Below are 19,953 nucleotides of genomic sequence, written 5' to 3'. Positions count from 1 at the left end.
ATTTCATTCGTGGGTTTCCACCCGATAAGTTTATTGGTAGAGAATTAAATCAAATGAAGACTGTATTTACAAGAGAGTGGTAACTCTAGGGCAAGTCAATCGTCTAAAGTCAGAATAGAAACTGACGCCGACGCATAAAGGCATCCGTATCTGCCAAGGTTCCTGCTACACGCACTTTCATCTTCTTATTTGCAGATTTGGAGGCTGAGGCAGTGCTTGCGTTTGCTTGCCCGAGAATAGCCCACTCGGCAACAGTCGCACCAGTCCCATTCTTAGCCTCCACATCAACAGAGTCAAGGGCTTGGTTTCCCACAATAAGAAGAGATGCATAGCGTGCTGCTGGTATGGGAGATGATAAAGTCACATTGGTTGTGTTTCCGGTAGGGATGGCAACCCTATCGAGGTTTGTGGTATCAGGATCGTATGGGTTCGATTGGACGATGTTTATCAGGCGGTGCACAATTGTGTAGTCCGAGCTTTGAGTGGAAAGCGCCGTCGCAGGATCTTCCAGGGTCTTATTGTGGAAGATAACTGTGGCATTAACCGGGGGTGTCTGCGCCCAATCGAAGTAGAAGCCGAATACCATAGCGCCAGCCTCATCTTCGAAGGAGACTGTCACGGAGCTTAGCTCAGCTGCCAGTGAGGGCTGCCATTTTGTCGAGGCTGCGCCGTCTACCGCGGAAATAGGGAATTGGCCAGGTTCGAATGCATCCGAAGAGGAAACAGCCTGGCACTGCACGAGATTACCTTTTACGGTGTTCTCCGATCCACTCTGTCGGTTAGGAATGACAACAGAGCCCTTGAGAGGAAGATGATAAATGGTGGTATCGACTTCTTGGCCAGAGTGAATCGTGATTGTTTTGTTGGCGAATCGCTGATCTGCAGTCTCCAGTGGGGCAGCCTCTGTGGAATGGCTGATGGTCGTGTGTGTGTAGTTTGACCACGCCGAGAAGGGCCAGCCGCGCCAGTAGAAGGTACGATACTTCAGGTATGGAATCTGGGGAGGCAAATTTGGATCCACGTGAATAATGTCATCTGGTACCAGCCGCAATCCAAGATAACCAAAGATAGCGACCTGATTGGAACCACCGTGGCCAGTCAGGAATGGATACGCCGGGTGCGTGCCTCCATTAATGGTAGCGTTATCCACCATCTGCTCCGACATTTGGAAGAATGGCGCGCGGGTATAAGGCTTGTATGAGTACTGCGCATATGCGTATGATGAGCAGCCAGATAGCGACATTCCGTTTGCGACGACAGAAAAGATAGCCCAGGTCATGGCAGGGCCATCAGCAGATTGTTTCGCTGCGTACTAGATCTTGTTAGTTTGGCTCTCTTTCCGGGAATCAAAATACTTACATAGTCCAGATCATTCAGCGAATTTTGGCTGGTGTAGTTGGCAGTATAGCCCAGGGGATAGGTGACCATAACCACGTCAGCTTGTTTAACCACAGCGCTTCCATTCATGGTAGTGAACTCGAGAGTCACCTCGTTTTCACGAAGCACCAAGACATTGTCAGCCATTTGATCCCAGGTAGCATTTTCTTCAAGTCCGAATTGCTGACGGAAGGCGTTGGCATGTCGGAGGGTCTCGGCAATGAGTGGCATTGTGAAACCACCCGCATCAACGTGGTTGGCATACTCATCCTACTTTATATTAGTTTTGGGTGCTGTAAAGAGATGGGCGCCAGACTTACAGGGTCAGTCATGTTGGTCAATGTCCAATAAGACCCATTTCGAACCAGCAAGTCCGCATAGAGCGTAGCCGCCGAATCGTAGATTGGGAAATGTTCCTCTTTGAATAACTTTGTATTACCACTTGCAACCCATTGGTTAATCAAGGAGATTCCGATGTCTCCGTTCAGATGATATTCGTAGTCCCAGCAGGCGCCAGTAGCCGTGCAGTTGCCAAACCGGCCACTAGTCCAAGGGAAGATTGCAGCTGACGGACTGAAATTTGTCTGGTTTTGGGAGCCAGAAAAGCTAGTCTGGATATTCTCCCGTGCTTGGGCATACTTTGCCACACGGAAATTGGTGAACCGCTCGGACGCTTCTGGGTGAGAAACAACAAGACCAGGCTGCATCCATACATCCGCATCCCAGAAGACTTGGCCTCCATAAGAGTCAGAGGTCAAGCCACCAACTGAAATACTGTCCACATTTATCGGTGCTCCCGCGGCTTCCTTGACTGCATTCTTGCCAGCAGTATTCTGCAGCAAGTAGTAAGTGTTAACCACGGAGATTACTGCCAAATCAATGATGTGGCTATCTGCAGGCAATGTGCCATTGGGAAATGCGTAGTGGTCAACCGAATCTTGGGGCATAACGTTTTCCCATTCCATGAGATGAGTTCGAAGAGACCGGGCGTAGCCATTGCTCATAGCAGCGGAGGCAGCCTTCTTGGCTGTTTGTTTCGGATCAACAAAGGCATCCGTAGAAGCACCTCCGACATACTTGATGACACGAACTAACTGCCCAGGCTTGAACTTCACATCTACGGATTGCGCAATGGACGATTTGTTGGAATGGACATATGGCTTGTTGGACACAATCTTGCGCGAAGAGAGATTCACATTGGGCGACCCAGTGAGGTTCGCGTAGATATAAGCTGTGACATTAGCAATCCCATTCGGCCGTACTGCTGAAAAGATTGCACCATTGTCTTCCCCGGTCTCTACGAAGTCGCTGCGCACTGCAGAAGCTCCATCAATGACATTGACGATGGTCGCATTCGATTCCTTGGTCGGGATAATCTCCATTTCGACCACAGCCTGATTGACATACAGCTTGTGGGCGAGAAGACGATAGGTAATCTGGTACGATCCCCTGTTGCCCCGAGGCGTCCATTTGTAGGACCAGACCAAGATGCCTGCTTTGAAGTCGTATGTGGTTCGGAAATTGGAAATGGTCTTATTGTCGACTTTTGCAGCCAAATATGTATCATTGCCAAGATCCAAGATGATTCCGGCCCAGTGGGGAACACCACTGATCACACTATCGTCTCCATACTGGGACAACCAGGGGAAGTTGCTGCCGTTGGTAGTAGGCTGTGAGTCAAAGAACCCACTGACCGTTGCGAAGGTCTGGCGTCTAGAGAAAAGTGGCCAGCCGTTGGTGTCATCGGGACTATCAATCTCAAAGAAAGGACCAGCACTGGCAACATTGATACCCAGATATCCGTTCGCCACGGATCCTCGAGATTGAAAACGACCCTGTTCCAAGTTGGTTGAGCTCAGAAGCCAGTTGTCTTCGTCCCAGATCACACCATTGAAGCCGGTCTGGTACACATTGTTGCTGAAGTTGGCCGAGCTAGAGCTTGTGTGTTCCCTAAAGCACCTTTTGATACGACTGTCGGGAGAGCCGCTAACAAGATTCAGAAATAGGGGCAATGCCGCGCATGTGAAGGACTAAGCAGAGTGTTAGATGATCAGCAAGGACATAGCGGTACGAACTCACTTTGAACTGCATATTGCAGTTTCACCGCTTTGTCAACCAGGTCAGATGCTCGAATAAATCGATATCGAGTTGAAAAGGAAGAAGCGGTCAGCACTATTCATAAGTGAGGATGGTGGAGGAAGCAAGAGGAGTTTTTAAGGAAAGAGAGATTAATGGCGCTTTCCTAAATCAGCATGACATGAGATGATCCAGGCACGTCCCTATACCGATGTAGTAGCAATTTAAAATCGCTCCAGCTATGAACGCATGGTGAAATGTGGGGAAGTAAAGCCAAAAGCCTACTGGCCCGTTCCAGGGTCAGAGAGTGGATGTTCTCAGTTCCAACTTCCAAGTCGGTTATACTACTCCTTCTAGTGAGGATTGGCATCAAGGTTCTGGGGAAATGGCGTACGAGTCACCAGTGGTAGCTTGTATGTGGGACGGCTTACCACGGGAGAATCGGAAAATGCGGGAAGCAACGACCAATATGATATTGTGTACATAAAATCGGGCTATTGGCTGTGAGAACCGAAATCGGCTTGATGGGGTCACCTCGTCATCGACTGCAGGGGAAGTCTAGCGCGACTCGAGGGTTTTGGTGGGTTTGTGGGGAAGTTGGGGGTTCCATATTAGTAAATTGTCCGGCAAAATTCCGGAAGGTATCGGGTTATGTAGCACATCCAATTGTTGAAAGACCAGGTTGAAATCCTGAAGAGATAAAGGATGGATGTTCAAAGCACGGAGTACGAAGTGAGACAGTACTGGGAATCCAAGGCCTTGGGCTTCTGCCAAGAGAAAATCGATGGCTTGAAATTTATTTTACCTTACCTTACCTTTACTTACCACATTTATGTATCTTCCCCTAACTATACCACTACCTCACCGGTTTTTCCACCGTACCATATTTACATGCCCATATTCAGACACCTATCGCGTGATGTCTTAGGTATGTATGCCAGTAAGATGCATTTCAATAGCTTCAAGTATTCGACTTCATTTCATAGGTCATCCAAGATCATGTATGTACCCGCTTGTATCTTACAAGGCCCATCCTTCCCATGTACATAATCCCCAATATCTAATTAGTTACATCTTAAAACAAAATAGAAAGGTTGAGCCTTATCAAAAATCCCAAGAATGCAGTCGAGACATGACATAGAACATCGCTTTGGATATCACCTCAAACTAACTAACAGCAATCCTCGCTCGATAATCTTCCATGTCGTTCATTCATTCGTTGCTATTCACATGGGCGTGTCCACGGTAAACGCATTTCGTAACTGACGCTTGGTCAAACAGAGACAATACCCATAACCTGTCTTTTTAACCAGCCAGCAGAAGTTCAAATCTCTTATTCTTCGTCCTCATCGTCCTCCGAACCCTCGCCAACGGCACTAGACGCAGCAGACGAAGACCTCCTCTGTTGTGGAACGGCGTTACTTCGCTTCGGGTGCGTGATCGCTCTTTCGCCCACGAAGTTATCGCCGGGCCAGTCCGCTTTGCATAAGGGACATTTCTCTGCTTGTTGCATCCGGAAGAAGTTGCGCATGCAATGGTCATGGAGTCGACCCTTACAGTCACGGTCTTCGCAGCGTTGACCCTGGCGTATCTCAGTCAGGTCTTTTTCATACTAATGTGCGGTAAGCATACTTACTACGGTGATAATGTCTTTGCAAGCAGCACAAAATTTGATCCTCTCCACAGCTCGGCCATCGAAACTCTCGTCGTTATACGTTAAGACCAACCAGCCCCGCAACTCCATCAGTGCTCGTGGCGTGAGGCTGAGATATCCCTTCGCGCTCTTCTGCAACCAGCCCTCTTCAATCAAGTGAATGATCAGGGTTTCTGCTTGAGTCATACGCAGTGACTGTACCGCTGCGATTTGCGACTGCGCCGAGTCGTTGCTCGTGGATTGCCGTTCGCCAGACGGCGCTTTATGGAGTGAAACAGCTTGCATCTGTGAAGCCACCATGCCTTCATACAGTCGTGTATTATTTTTCGCAAACATGAAGTCCAGCAAGCGCTTGAGAAACGCGATCTCGTCCGGGGAATAGGTGGTCGCGAGCTGTGTCAAAGGATCACTCGTAGTATTTACAAGCGCATAGACTCGCTTCGGGGGTGTGGCTGGGGCATCTTGTTGGGCTGGTTCGATTACTTGTGGCAGTAAGCTTCTGATTTCGAGGTCGAAGGGTGACACGGCGGTATTAGCCGCCGCTATGAAGTCGGAGAATTGGTCTTTCTCAATCTCATCGGGATCCACTGTTCGCCCTTCTGTTCGATGATTTCAACGTCAGCAACTACCGTTATTCATAGCACCATGATCAAGCAGGAGTCAGGTACCAGATACTGTTAATATCGCAGCTAGGATGGGTTGCGCATCTTCAAAGGTCATAGACGAACGTGCCATGAACGCTTGGAGAAAGGCACGATTGCTGTCATTATATCCAGCCATATTCTCGACCATAAATCATGCTCTTGTCAGAGTTCACAATATCAGTCAGTTCAAGGCTCTTTGTGCCAACGGCGTACTGGCTTTGACGCGATCAGACGCGCTCGCGTGGCTGTAGATGAAAGAAAGATAAGAACATGCGATAAGGAAGCTTAGTAAATTTGCTTCCTGAGGCATTTTATTCGTACAAAAGTGAAGAGAAGTAAAAACTAGTGTGATTGTGATGGTTTTTAAACAGAGTAGTATTAGACAATTTATTTGTCTCTACTCAACTTTACTTGCTTGCGCTGGTTCATACATTAGAAGAAAGAACTTTGGAGCAAAAACAAAAAAAATGAGGGCCCGAAGCGCGATTCGAACACGCGGCCTCTCCGAGATTTGAGATGGAAACCCAAACGGAGAATCATACCTAGAAGAGATTAGCGGGGAAATTTATGGCTTTAGGAGGTTATTGAAACGTACCACTAGACCATCCGGGCGGAAGATAGATTATGAGGCGGATTCATAGTTTATGTAACCAACTATATAGACTTCAAAACGTATAGCAGCGTCTATGTGTGTGATAGAAAAAGCCGAAGATGAAACAGTACTTCGAGTGCCTCGATGTATTACGACTATGAGCATGCACCTCCTTTTCATACGACGCGTCAATCTCGATGTCAAAGCCAAAAAAAAAACATCAAGCGACTTCCACGACATCTATGACTACAGCCGCGACACTGCACAGCTCACTGCACCGTCGACCTCTCCTAGTAAAATTGCGCGTGGTGTAGTTGAAATATTGGTCATTAGTAATGAAGCAATTGCAATCTTCTGACAATGACTTATGGATTCAAAGTGCTAGAGAGAGAGCTTTGAATCAGTTTCCTTGACCGATATCACTCAGTGGGTGCTGGTCAACGTACTGGTTTCGGCTTCAACTACCTATCAGGTGGTACACATAAGGAATTACTAAGCGAGATTTGTACATGAAGTTTAGCTGTGGGTTTTATTGATCGCGCAAGTCTGATATCATGAAACGCAAATGCCAATCAGTAAATGTAAAGACAAACCGAGACCCCATGCCCTCAATGCGCCGCTGCGCAAAGGAAAGTGGAATTGAACCACCGACTGATATCGCCGAACGCCAAAGGATCGAATGTAGGGAAACAACAATGAGAAAATTCGTCGTGGCACACCACTAGTATCTGCGCCGGGTGGGCTCGGGGCTAGGGCTGCGGCTGGCGCTGCGAGGATCTCTGCCGCGCTCCTTGAGCCACTTCTTGGTGCTCAGTCGCAGCTCGCGATCAAGATCAGGTGTCGGATCTTTCCGGTGAATGAAATTGCAGAAGCCCCCTCGTACACATCCTTCGCCGCTATTGAGCCGACAACAGGCTTCTCGGAAATCGGTGACGGGTGATAACTCGCAGTAGATAGGTCGCGCTGCGTACCAACGGGAGTTTATCGCGTCACAGGCTGCCTGTGCATCTTCTTCGTATTTGAATCGGCCGTAGACGTTACCAATGAGGTCTATTGTCGCGAAATCAGATGTCAGTAGATTCAGACACACATTTTGAAGAGAACACTACTTACGGTCGTTGTTGTTGTCGCAGATGACCAACTCTTCCAGCTCGCCGTACTTGCACAACTCACACCATACGTCCTCGTAGAAGGCGTCAAAGTGGTTCTGCATTTGGCTGGGGTTCATCTTGTTCTTGGGGTCGTAAGCCGGGTTCTGGTACATGTTCGGCATAAGAATGGTTTGCGAGTACGAAGGCTTAACATGCTTGCGAGAGCAGCGATCGCCGTGTCGGCACGCGCCAATTTTGTAGTAGAACGAACAATTGACTTTGTCCTGCTCGGTACCGAAGATGGATGCAAGGTAGTTGGCCATGGTTGATTACGGGCAGTCTCTGGTATTGGCTGATGAAGGATTGATGGAAGGTGAAATTGGAGGGGAGGGTTGCAGAAGAAACAGGCACAAAGCGACGGTGCTTTGAAAGCTGGGAGATATCGGATGCTTGAAGATTCTGGAGAGCTCGAGTGGCGGAGAGCTGCTCGGTCCGTCGGATTATCTATAATCCGATGACTAGTAAATTTCCTAGATATACATCTGAACACACCTTTCACCAAATATCTTCTATATTTTACGGCTGATCCTTTTTGTATTATTCTGACTATAACCTGATAAGTATGAAAACATTGAGAGCATTCTTTAAAAAAAAAACTCTTTTAAAAAAAGTTTTTGGAGAGATATTGAAAAGAAACTGTCACCTAGGCAAAGAAGCTACCTAGGAAGAGCTATAACTAGTTAATTACATAGTGAGTAGCGGTGCCCGCAGTCCCAGACTTAGTCTGCCTTTTCCTGTGGCTGCCTATCTATGTTTACTCCCGATGCTGGCGCTAGGTTTAAACCGGGGCGAGATTGACTTGAGGTGGAGATGAGTGATAGATATTTGATTTGATCTCATTACAAGCGGCAAAAGAAATCAGAGGGAAAATAGAGGTAAATAGAACTCGAAGTGCATAATCAAGTCGAGTTTACCAAGTCGAGTCCTCCAAGTCGAGTCCACCAATCTGATTGAATTAGTATCAAACGAATATTTTGAGTTCTTCGACATTGAGTTTGATAAGGAGGTATTTAAATTCTAAATCGAAGATGATCGGTCTTTGTTAACGACAACGAGGGAGCCTTCGAAAGTCAATATGTGCGCACTCGGAGGATGAAATCGATGAGATTAAAGAAATACGCAGCTACAATGTTTTCTTGTCAGTGACCTTAGGAAAAGCATATTTAGACGTACATCCGGAGCTCTTTCCTATTGCAGATCAAATGCTCACAGCTTGGAACTAGGAACTTTGTCCTGAACCGCCAAGCCGCTCACATTCACAGAGAGCTTTTGCTTTTTGATCATCTCAGAAACAACCTTTCCAGTTCCCAGGCTCAAAGAGATTCCCCACGCTCCGTGGCCAGCGGCTATGAAGACGCCTCCCTTAGGGTTTGCTTTCACACCTCCCAAAGAGTAATCTCCAATTCGTCCAATTGTAGGAACACCGGTATTTCCCACCGGGCGGAAGCACAGCCCTTCACGGATAATCTCCAAGTCATCTGTGTTGGCCTTCTCGTCGGTAGCCTCCTTTGTACCCTTGGGAAGATCCCCCATTAAACGAATTGCAACATCTTTGAGCTTTTGCATCTCGGCGGGATCAAAAAGCTGGGTAGTATCACCGGCACGAGGTGGAAGCTTCATGGCGGGGTTGTTAAGACCGGCGATATAAATTTCCCCGCCTTCCCTGAGGAAGATCTCGGGGCTAAACCCGCACGACGGAGGGTGCGTTGTAAATACAGCATGGCTGCTTCCACGGTAGACATTTCTCTCGTGCTCCATTGTATACCGAGGGGATCGAAGGACCAATGAATAGCCAGCCAAAGGCGTTATATCGAATAATACCTGAGAGGAGGGGAACAGGTCTCTGAGAACCTGTGGTGTCCACGGCCCCATGCTCAGAACAAGGTTCGTACACGGAATTATTGATTCCTTCTTGGTATCCAAAGACACGATTTTGACGCCGGTAATCGTGCCGTTCGCATCCTTGACCACTTCGGTGGCCTGGGCTGGATTATGAAGCTTAGCGCCTCGGGTGATAGCACCGTCAATGAGGAATTGGCTCAACCGCAATGGATCTCTGAACACAATTAACAGATCATTCATGAAACGCTTTTTCAGTTAGATACTCACGCTTGAGCCACGGTTTCACCCTGGCTGATTTTCTCCAGTATTCCCTCTTTCTGCATCGTCAACCATTCCGGAATCTCAACCGGAGTGGTATCCTCGGAGCCAGCCGCGGTCTCTGCTCTACTGGTGCCCGTTCGCAACCAATCATCACCGCGGGGACCCCCTCGCTTGCGTTGAGCGACGGTATCCAAGTTGAATGCTGTTCCTTTCATAAATCCCCATTTTTTGTCTCCGCCTTCCGCTGCGGCGAGCTCATGGTGCAAATCGAAGGACATAGCACCAAGAGGGGCAAGAGATGGCTCGAACCAATCTCTAGCTAGGAAACCCGCGGCATATCCCGAGGCTGCGGTGAAAAGCTCTGGGGATTGCTCAACGATGTGAATATCGCCTTCTGGCTGGTTGGCAGATAGGTAGTAAGCAATTGAGGCTCCAATGATACCTCCTCCAAGGATGACGGTCGACATGCTGGCTGTTGTAAGTGCAAAATTAGAAACGCTTATCGACGCAGATTGTCGGAATAAAGTATTGGTTGCAATTAATGCACGCAGATGGGATGTTCGAGCTTATATTTCCCGGCAATCTATAATCTTGCTTCCCGGTTTCTTTTGCACCGGCCCGGGAATATGTGCAAGTGCTGGGATTATAGCCGGGAGGAATTCCATGGCTTTTAGATGATGGTACACGCTACCGGTGGATCCAAACTTAAGAATACTGTGGAGTAGAGAAAGAGCTGATCGCAAAAGTTGACTCCTTTGGGCGATCGTGAAAGTGTTTCCTATCGACGGGTGGATCTCTCGGACCGGTTCTCTGAAATTGGCTACCACGTGACCGGGCCCTCTTGGGTGGCTGCCGCAGCTACACAATACGGTCAAGTTCTCTTCGCCTTTGCTTCTACTGTGACAGCAACGCCTCTTTCTACCATTGTTTTGCTGGGGGATGTACGGCTTTATGATATATCATCTTAAACTTTAGGCGTATTTTTTAAATTAAAGTTATTTCTTGGAGCTATTTGCCTGCTGAGCCACGATCACAGTCTACCTACGTATGGAGAATACCTTCAATATCTCATTTCTATTGCAAACGATACAGTTACTTGGACTATAGCTCAAGTAATGCCTATAGGTTCCATTTTATATGCACTACTCTATAGAATGAAATAGAGCATGACGTCCGCCGGCCTACCATATAGGGAAACCCTCCCGAGGTCGACCCCACGAGATGAATAAGCCCCGCACTAGACCTCTCTCGGCGCTCTGTCAATGTGTCCATCTTCATATTATCATTCCTTACCAGTATTGATATTCGGCTAAAGACGTCTGCAGAATAAACATTGAGTAGGTTACACCAGCTGCCCAACCAGAGTTCCCCAATGCTTGAGCTCTTAGCTTTGCAGAGCTGTTCAGATATATATCCGAGACAGCTTGAGCAAGTTTATGCAAGTCTCTTGGCATACAAAGCAATGCCAAAACCTGTTGTCATGCATTCTCATTGCCGCTATCATTTCGAATCCAGCATCTATTCTTACATTTGTCACTGTGTTGATTTCCTACCACTAACACCTAGTGACTAGAGCATTCATCAAAATGGCAGCCAAGACCATCATTGTCACAGGAGCTTCAAGAGGTACCACCCCTCAAACTTTGTGCATAATCATATACTGACATCAACTAGGTATCGGTCTTGCTGTGGCCAAGTATCTGCTCACCGCGCCTCAATCCCACAATGTGGTAGTGGTAGCCCGCAGCGTTGAGCCCCTCCAAAAGCTCAAGGAGCAATACGGCAACCAGGTGGCAATCCTGAATGGCGATCTGTCGGACTTTTCTCTTGCCCAACAGGCCGTCGATAAAGCCATCAAGACCTTCGGTCAGCTCGATGGAATGGTCCTTAACCACGGCCTGCTAGGCCAGGTTGGCAAAATCGCCGACGCTGATCCGCAGCAGTGGAAGGAAGGCTTTGATGTCAACTTTATCAGCTTAGTTGCCTTTGTACGGGACCTACATCAAATCTACCATGCACTGCTAACGGAATCTAGGCCAAAGCGGCTCTACCGGCTCTCCGTGAGTCCAAAGGAAAAATTATCTTCACGTCTTCCGGCGCTGCAGTCAACGCTTACCGTGGCTGGGCTCTATATGCTGCCACCAAAGCCGCCATGAACAACTTTGCCATGAGCCTGGGTGCCGAAGAACCCGATGTCACCTCCGTGTCTATCAGACCTGGTATGGTCGACACCGAGATGCAGCGTGCCCTGCGGGAGGACCATGGCACAGCCTTGGACGCTGAAATGCACTCCAAGTTCACTGGAGTCCACAAGAACGGCAAGCTCCTCAAGCCCGAGCAGCCCGGCCATGTCATGGCCAAGCTGGTACTCGATGCGCCCAAGGAAATCAGCGGTCGTTTCTATTCGTATGTGCTGTCCTACACATATTACGCGAGAAATACTAATAATTGGCAGATGGAACGACAAGGAGCTCGAGGTTTTCCAGGAATAATAATATCATTGATAGCTAGTATAAAATTCTTGTTCATATCTGTAATCTTTATAGCAAGTCAGTAACGATCGCCATAGAACAATGAGTGCAAATGTGAGGCAGTAATTGTTTACAAGTCAGTCGAAAGATGAAAAGCAATACATTTTATAAGCATTAGGCGCAGTGCACCTTCATGTTTAGCATGGAATGTAAGGGTATACATCATGTAATTGGAACTGAAAATATAGCAAATTTTATGCGCGTACCTTTAGATACAGATGTAAATATCCCCGTCCTCCAATTGTGTTCTGTGGATGTCATCCAAGCAGAAACGAGTTCCAAGCTACAATAACAAGAGATGGATTTCCTGCAAATTCTTCAATAAAATTAGCAACCGTTTCAAACAAATGAAGTGAGATGCAAATGTGCAGAATTGATAGAGATCAGATAGTCCGTTTGGCTAGGACAGGTAAGGTCACCATAGAATGTATGATAGGGGCGACAAGCAAAGTTCATCATGATAGAAATTGGGAAAAGGGATTTGAGCAATAGCTTACCATTAGTGTGTGGCCTCGGAAAGAGTCAAATCTCATTTGAAGGACTCTTTCCAAGGTAGTTGGAGGATATTGAAGACTGATGAAGAAGATGTAAATGGAAAAGAAAATTCAGCGCAATTTATGTGGTCCAAAGCGGTAGTATTCTGCCGGCAAGAAATTGTACTTAACTCCGTCGCGCGCCTGCGATGGGCCTTGAAACTTTGAGCCCCACGCAAAAGATCAAAGAAATTAAAGCATCCCTTTTGCGCCTCTCCCTCGATCTGACATTTGTTCTTTTGTTGTCTATCACTATATCATCTGATTCGCCATGTCTGACCGAGAATTCAACTGTAAGTGATCTCTAGGTCTTGGCCGCCTACGCGCCACCTGCTGACCTGTACGTGAGTAGCAAACGACGACCTATCTCTGCCTAAAGGTACGGTGCAATAACCTTGTGAATGTGTACAGCTCTTTGTGAGGTTCTTACCGCTTCACCGCCTATACACTTGTGGCTTCACATACGTGTTTGCTAGCATTTGCTAACTTATCTATAATAGCGACGGTCCAAAAGATTATCACCGAGATTTTACCACCTAGCTCCGGCCAAACCTTCTCCAAGGATGCGCGTGACTTACTCATGGAATGTTGTGTCGAATTTATTACACTGATCTCCTCCGAAGCAAACGATATCAGCGAGAAGGAGGCCAAGAAGACCATCGCTTGTGAACATGTGGAGAAGGCTTTACGGGACCTCGGTTTCAGTGATTATATTGCCGATGTACTCGCTGTTGCTGAAGAGCATAAGCAGCAGCTGAAGGTATGTTCATATTTTGCTTGGGACTGTAATATCTTCGAGCGCAGGCTGACCTCTGATCCGAATTATAGTCACGAGAGAAGAAGCAGAGCAAGATGGAGCAAAGTGGTCTGACAGAAGAGGAGCTTCTAAGGCAACAACAGGAGCTATTCCGATCAGCGACTGACAAATACCATGCTGTCCCAGAATAGAATCACCTTAGACTCGTGCTGGTCATAGAGTGCAAAGGATGATGGCGTTCCACCGGATATGTGGGTCTGGAGTTTTTTTTCCTCATATGGTTTCTGATCTTTTTCTTCCTCTGCTTTAGGGGGATAGGTTGTGGGCGGATATACTATTAATGGCGTGAAAGCGCATAATGCATTAGTTAATTGCATATGATTTGAATGTTTGACAGGCATGGTCTACCTCTCTATAGAAGGCCGAACGGCATACAACGTATATTCAAGCAAAACCGAGTGTGCTAGCCATCATGATGTTTGGAGGATATCTATAGATCTTATTCTGACTGAGCTTATAGACAAATTCTTGTGTATATTGTATTGTACTGCGTAATATCCTGTGTCTATATAAATAGTATAGCTATGTCATGCTCGATCATTTTGATATTTTTTATTCATTTTTCAATCCTAAATTCAATAAAGTAATAAAATACCTATAGTTATTGACAAAATATTCCAGAGTTAATACGTTCTGGCTGCGTAAATCGTGGTTTGTTGTTGTCACCTCGCAGAAGTAGACCTCAACTCTTCCAACTTCGGAAACATTATTCCCCGACCAACCACCGACTCCGATTCGCCCGAATCACGCTAAACCACAATGGGAAGAAAGAGTAACCAACGCAAATCGAGCGGAGCTCGCAGTCATCACTCGTCGCAACGCTCGTCACTGCCACTGATAACGATGCCGCCCTTCAAGGATGAGCATATCTTGGTAAGCTTGGTTCTTCATATTTTCTTGTTCGATTTTAACCATTCGTCTAGCTAATTGCGCCGGGTTCGCAAATGACCTTGGCGCAGCTCGGCCTGCCTGAAACATTCACGCCCGCGCGATTTCGGTTCCCAACGCGCATGTTCCCTGCCGAGAAGAAGGGAGAATATGAGCCTTACCGTGTTCTCGAGAGACGTCAAGAGGTCAAGGTCAACAATGGCACGGACACAAAGCCGGACGTGGAGATGAAGGACGCTGAGTCCGCTGCTGATGGGACCACTGTCAAGACCGACGAAAATATTCAGAATAATGACGAGTCAACCAAGACTATTGAAGAAGTCTTCTACGAGGAGGACCTGGCATCCGACGAAGGGGCAATCTATCCGATCGAGAACGGGCGCATCGTCGACTGGCCCTGTTTCTTCGCCCTGCTCACTCACATCCACAATACCTTGAGCCCACCTTTCCACACTCCGATTATGCTTGTTGGTCAGCCCGTCTGGTCCGCACGCGATCGCGAAGCAATCACTCAATTCGTCTTCGAGAAGTTTAAGGCACCCGCGTTTAGTCTTATGGACTCTGCTCTTGCGGCTTGCTACGGCTATGGTACACCTACCGCCACTGTTGTCGATGTTGGAAAGGGCAAGGTTGATGTTACTGCTGTGACCGACTTCGCGGTCAACGAACACGGCAGAGGAATTGCACTGGAGGGGTGTGGTGGAGATGCTATGACCGATCGTCTTGTTGAGCTGCTGGGTCCGAAGGGATTTACCAGAGAGATGTGCGAGCAACTCAAGCGAAGTAATATTACCGAGATTCTTCCCCCGGGAACCCTACTGCCTGGGTCTTCTGCTACTGCTCGCCAGGGCGCCAACCCTGCTGCCGTTGCCTCGACAGGCGGATCAGAAGGAGATGAGTCTGCCCCGCGCGGTCCAGGAGACGGCACTCAGACAGGAATAGAGGGGGATAATGGTGATGACGATGAGGGTGTTCTCGATGTCGCTGCGATTGTCAGCGGCAACCCCACTGAATACCTTGCCAATGTTGAGAAGGAGAAGACAACTACCAAGAAAGGCGCAGCTGACCCCAAGGGAGCCCGCCTGCCTAACTCGAAGAAAGAGAAGGCATCCTTCCAGTTCGAGGAATTCGTTCCGGTGGAAGGAGAGAAGGCTGCAGCCCACGGTGCTCGGCAGTACACTCGTCGTACTCGAGATATTGAAGTCAGTGTTGAGCGTTTCCTTTTGACTTCGCCGCGCTCGAAGGTTGGAAACCGCCTGACCAGCGGTATCCTCGAGGACATTGCGACTCAGATTCACCACACTATTCTTGCCGTCCCAGATGCTACAAAGCGAAGCGAGCTTTGGGACTCTTTAATTATCGTTGGATGTGGAAGCAAAGTCAAGGGTATGTTTTGTCATTGCTATCTAGAGTTTGGGTCTTTTCGCTAACATTAAAACAGGTTTCACACAGGCCTTGCTGGCTGTCATTACGCAAAAGTTCATACTTTCTCCATCCGGCACCATCTTCACGTCTGAAATTCCTTCGAACTTCACCACCCCTCTCCCAACCGGTGCCAACACACCGGCTCCTGGCCAGATGTACCACCCCTCGGCAGCTGGGGTAAACCCTCTCCTTGTGGCTGCAACTCACAACAACCCCGGTATGCCCGGCACGCCCTCCGTGGACCCCGGCATGTTGTCACACTACCGCTCGACCGGCCACTCCCAAACCCCAACCTCAGTCAAGACTCTGAAGCTTCCTGAGTATTTCCCGGACTTCAAAGACCAGGGCAACAGCAACGCTCCCGGCGCCAGCGGTGGCAGTGCTGGGGGTAACCCAGGCGCATCCGGCACATCCCAAGGTGGCCATGGAATAGAAGAGGCCATTTTCCTCGGCGCTCAGATGGCCGCCAAGGTTTTCTTTGTCATTGACCAGGGTCTCAGCAAGGGTTACATGAGCCGGGTTGAGTACAACGAGAGCGGACCGTCTGCAATTCACGAGTACATCTTGTAATACTTGCAGACTCGGTGATTTAATATCCATCTTGGTTCATGGTACATTTCTTTGGTTGTTTTTTGCTACACACCTTCGTCTTGGCGAGGTTTGCTGGTTTGTCTCCGGAATACATCTTTCTTTACGTACGCTATGATCCTAGGTAGAAAAGCGATATCGGGATGCAGGCGTAGGATTTGGGGGAGTTTGCTTCATTTTGTTAGAATATTTCAATGAACCTAGGTATTCAGCTTCATTTCATATTCATCCACTAATACTCCGTATACATTATCGATATTGAATTAAGGAATCAACTAACCAATTTTGGAAGCTCGAGACCAGGCCTCTTTGTCTGTGTCATGTGATATGTTATGTAATCGATCGGCTTATCGCGTTGATCTGCGCCACCTCAAAGCTTCTCGCACTACTTTCTTCAAAACGCTTCTCAACATACACCATCTTTCCGATCTATTCGTCCTTTAAAGCATTTTCCTCTCGTCGCCTCCTTCGAACGCTTAAGTTAATCTCATTTACCGACCTACAAAATGGGTCGTGCGGAACCAGGCAGTACAAAAGCCATCGGCAACAAGATCAAAAGCAAAGGATTGGGTCGTCTTCGATGGTTTTGCCAGGCATGCGAGAAACAATGTCGAGATGAGAACGGGTTTAAATGTCACACCATGACCGAGGCGCATGGTACGGACTCTACCCTCTTTCATGTCCTGTTCACTAGCTAACTTTATATTAGTCCGACAAATGATGCTCATTGGAGAAGACCCGCGCAAGCACATCAGAGAGTTTAGTCGCGAATTTGAGCGCACTTTCCTCGACACCCTCAGAACTACGCATGGGATTAAACCTATTAACGTGAATCATTTCTATAATCAGATTGTGGCTGATAAGCAGGTATGTCTTTTGTATTCCACTTTTTTCTGTTCGTTCTGGCTGACTTTCTTGTAGCACATTCACATGAACAGCACAGGTATGTCCCGACGGAGAGGAGAGGCAAGGACTAATACTAACCTTGGAGGCAGAATGGAAAAGTTTATCACAGTTTGCGGCCTATTTGGGACGAGAGGGAAAGTGTCGGGTTGAGGAGACCGATAAGGGATTGGTCATAGCATGGATTGATAACAGTCCAGACACCCTTCGCCGCCGGGAGGCCATTTTAAAGAAAGAACGCCAGGAGAAGGGAGACGAGGAACGAGAGCAACGCCTGATTCAGGAACAGATTAAGCGAGCCCAGCAAGCGGCGATGGCCAGCGGCACTACGACAGACCCTGAACCCGAGGCAAGATTATTGCAGAGGAAGGAAGGAGAAAAGATGACTTTGAATCTTGGACTTGGCTCGAAGAAGGCAGATACGAAGCCAGCCTCGCCTCCTGCAACGACAACGACGACAGTATCGCTGGAAGAAACAGACGCACCTACAGGAAGCACCGACGCTCCTGCTCCGTCTGCGCCTGCCGCACCGGTCAAGATTTCGATGTCCATGGGTGCACAAAAGCCGAAGAACGTGTTTGCTATGGCTAAGAAGAACCCTTTGGCCGGAAAGAAGGGTTCTATATTCGCAGCTCCTAAGAAGATGACTGAACAGGAGAGGATTATGAGAGCTGAAATGGAGGCAACTGAGCGAAAGCGATCTCGTCCAGATTCTGGGTTTACGAACAAGCGAGCAAAGATTACCTAGGCTCGCATACCTTAGATAGAAACTAATACATACCCGGCTACCCGGCTCATGTGGCTGAGCTTATCACTATACACAGCATCTCATGACCTTTGGGAGGGTAACATTAAGGTTGGGTCGGGTAGGTCGTTTCTTCGGATTTGTTTCATCTTACAGCTGTATTCATGTTGAGGGAATAATTGCAGTGTCATGCGTGGTGTTTGAGTTTTCGATGGGGACTTGATCTTATTCAATTGCAAATAGTTACTTTATATGATCCACCTGTGATTATCCATAAAGTTGTGACTTGACTCCAGCCCCTAGATATATATCTGCAACCAACTCACTATTCCGGAAATTTATACGCGACATAGCATTTTGTAAGGTACTTAAAGTCATGATTGGAATTATCACATATATCCAACAATTGAATAGAACAAACACTGCATATAATAGCAACTGAGTGATTTAACCAGCGATGTAGTTGTGCTTATATAGTGGAGTCGATGAAGCTCCTTTTATGGAGTATTTCCTGTCAACAATCAATCAATAGGGTGCCATGGTCTAGTGGTATGACGACACATTGTGGTATAACAATGATCTGTGTTAGCCCCGGTTCGATTCCGGGTGGCGCCATTCCTTTTTTTTGGGCCCAGGACCCACCAAAACATCAACACGGAGTATATACCATGTTAGAGATATAGGGGTGTAGTTAGTGTACGAATGCATATTTTTATTCACACGTAAGCCGTAGGGCGCCAATTTTTATTATTACAAATGATCCTTGTCAATTTGAAGCCAGACAGAGGTGACGGCTAACTCTAGTCATCTTGTAGTGCCAGGAATTCGTTTACGAGAGATACTGGCTTATATCGGCCTTCACAGCTCAATTATCATTATTTGAATAGCAGTTGTAGTTAGTAGCAGTTAGTTTTTACGGCCCAATGGGTGGAGTTTCGTCTCATTTTAAGGTCTGTTCCCTGACCCACCTGTGCAGTTATGATAGTGTATCTATGTACATACATAGCGGGCGATCCTGATTGAGATCCTTGCAGCTGTAGATCGATAGCTGAATAAAGGAGTAACGATAAAGGAGTAGGAATATTGCCTGGATAATTCAAGTAAGGTTGCATTGTTGATATTATCGAGTTAGGCATTATATTTAGTATCTCTCGTGGTAACGGTCCGATTATCCAATGAGTTGTTAGCATTCCGGCGTTGAATGCGAATGACAGGAAATTGATATTTCTTCTTTTCTTTTTGTTTCAGAAGAAGATCCAAATGAAACGTGAAAGTTTAATTAGAATGCCGTCAGATTTGCGAGCGACAATTGGCGGACTTCTGCTTAGCGTCAATATGAGATTAGGTCCTAAATGCAGAATGCCCTGACGGAAAATAAGTACGAAGATAGGGTATCAACCCCGACGGGGATTAAACGAGCAGGAAGCTATGCAAGTCAGTACTACTCCGTAGAATGAATTCACTATGGTATGGGGTTTGAAAACAGAAATCAATAAACCCCAGACCGGAATTCGAAGACGGACTTTATATCCCAATTCTGCCATGCCCCCCCGCCTGAAATGGGTCTGGCCTGGGTCGAGCACGTCACACATTCAGACACGTCCAGGGCGGAGAGAGCTCGAGCCTCTAAAAAACCTGATCGGATTGAAATTTTCACAGCCCAAAACACAAAATACACCAAATACACGGGCCCGGCATATCGGCAGTGATATCATCAATTTAAAGTTGGGCTAGACTGGGTCGTTTTTTCAATTAGGTCGGCGGTCACTCGGACCGAGATTTTGCCGCTCCATTGCCACAGTTCTGAGCCATTTTCTGCCATTTTCTCGTCTTTTTCTCGTATTTTTTCCGCCCTTTTTCCGGGGATCGTCCGGTCTACTTCGGCCATTCGTCGGCTTCGAAAAGTATGACACCCTCACAAAGCCA

General features: G+C 47.4%; 8 protein-coding genes across 8 annotated transcripts; 4 read left to right on the top strand and 4 right to left on the bottom strand.

Annotated features, from left to right (window-relative positions):
* Positions 1–109: 109 nt before the first annotated feature.
* treA (alpha,alpha-trehalase treA) lies at positions 110–3,468 on the bottom strand (the record flags this gene model as incomplete). The annotated part of the gene is made up of 4 exons (XM_057187190.1): positions 110–1,312; positions 1,360–1,647; positions 1,698–3,407; positions 3,457–3,468. The coding sequence occupies 4 exons, from the start codon at positions 3,466–3,468 to the stop codon at positions 110–112; spliced, it is 3,213 nt and encodes a 1,070-aa protein (XP_057038893.1).
* A 1,318-nt stretch (positions 3,469–4,786) lies between these two features.
* N7518_006262 (non-structural maintenance of chromosomes element 1 family protein) lies at positions 4,787–5,887 on the bottom strand (the record flags this gene model as incomplete). Its single annotated transcript, XM_057187189.1, has 3 exons — positions 4,787–5,035; positions 5,090–5,706; positions 5,776–5,887. The coding sequence occupies 3 exons, from the start codon at positions 5,885–5,887 to the stop codon at positions 4,787–4,789; spliced, it is 978 nt and encodes a 325-aa protein (XP_057038892.1).
* Positions 5,888–7,064: 1,177 nt separating this feature from the next.
* On the bottom strand, positions 7,065–7,757 carry N7518_006261 (zinc finger CCCH domain-containing RNA-binding protein; the record flags this gene model as incomplete). Its single annotated transcript, XM_057187188.1, has 2 exons — positions 7,065–7,393; positions 7,457–7,757. 2 exons carry the CDS (start codon positions 7,755–7,757, stop codon positions 7,065–7,067), a joined length of 630 nt encoding a protein of 209 aa, XP_057038891.1.
* A 943-nt stretch (positions 7,758–8,700) lies between these two features.
* On the bottom strand, positions 8,701–10,064 carry N7518_006260 (NAD(P)/FAD-dependent oxidoreductase; the record flags this gene model as incomplete). The annotated part of the gene is made up of 2 exons (XM_057187187.1): positions 8,701–9,550; positions 9,604–10,064. The coding sequence occupies 2 exons, from the start codon at positions 10,062–10,064 to the stop codon at positions 8,701–8,703; spliced, it is 1,311 nt and encodes a 436-aa protein (XP_057038890.1).
* Positions 10,065–11,183: 1,119 nt separating this feature from the next.
* Positions 11,184–12,089, top strand: N7518_006259 (SDR family oxidoreductase; the record flags this gene model as incomplete). Its single annotated transcript, XM_057187186.1, has 4 exons — positions 11,184–11,223; positions 11,272–11,585; positions 11,633–12,003; positions 12,053–12,089. The coding sequence occupies 4 exons, from the start codon at positions 11,184–11,186 to the stop codon at positions 12,087–12,089; spliced, it is 762 nt and encodes a 253-aa protein (XP_057038889.1).
* Positions 12,090–12,932: 843 nt separating this feature from the next.
* Positions 12,933–13,609, top strand: nctB (negative cofactor 2 transcription regulator complex subunit NCB2; the record flags this gene model as incomplete). The annotated part of the gene is made up of 3 exons (XM_057187185.1): positions 12,933–12,954; positions 13,162–13,421; positions 13,490–13,609. The coding sequence occupies 3 exons, from the start codon at positions 12,933–12,935 to the stop codon at positions 13,607–13,609; spliced, it is 402 nt and encodes a 133-aa protein (XP_057038888.1).
* A 628-nt stretch (positions 13,610–14,237) lies between these two features.
* N7518_006257 (uncharacterized protein) lies at positions 14,238–16,361 on the top strand (the record flags this gene model as incomplete). The annotated part of the gene is made up of 3 exons (XM_057187184.1): positions 14,238–14,351; positions 14,402–15,752; positions 15,808–16,361. The coding sequence occupies 3 exons, from the start codon at positions 14,238–14,240 to the stop codon at positions 16,359–16,361; spliced, it is 2,019 nt and encodes a 672-aa protein (XP_057038887.1).
* A 524-nt stretch (positions 16,362–16,885) lies between these two features.
* N7518_006256 (putative C2H2 finger domain protein (Kin17)) lies at positions 16,886–18,030 on the top strand (the record flags this gene model as incomplete). The annotated part of the gene is made up of 4 exons (XM_057187183.1): positions 16,886–17,036; positions 17,089–17,246; positions 17,301–17,322; positions 17,375–18,030. 4 exons carry the CDS (start codon positions 16,886–16,888, stop codon positions 18,028–18,030), a joined length of 987 nt encoding a protein of 328 aa, XP_057038886.1.
* Between the last annotated feature and the right edge of the window lie 1,923 nt (positions 18,031–19,953).

Source organism: Penicillium psychrosexuale, assembly GCF_028828465.1.
Source record: "Penicillium psychrosexuale strain IBT 29551 chromosome Unknown utg000004l, whole genome shotgun sequence".
NCBI classification, from domain to species: domain Eukaryota; kingdom Fungi; phylum Ascomycota; class Eurotiomycetes; order Eurotiales; family Aspergillaceae; genus Penicillium; species Penicillium psychrosexuale.
The sequence above is the reverse complement of the archived record's forward strand: the minus strand, read 5'-3'. Positions and strand labels throughout refer to the sequence as shown.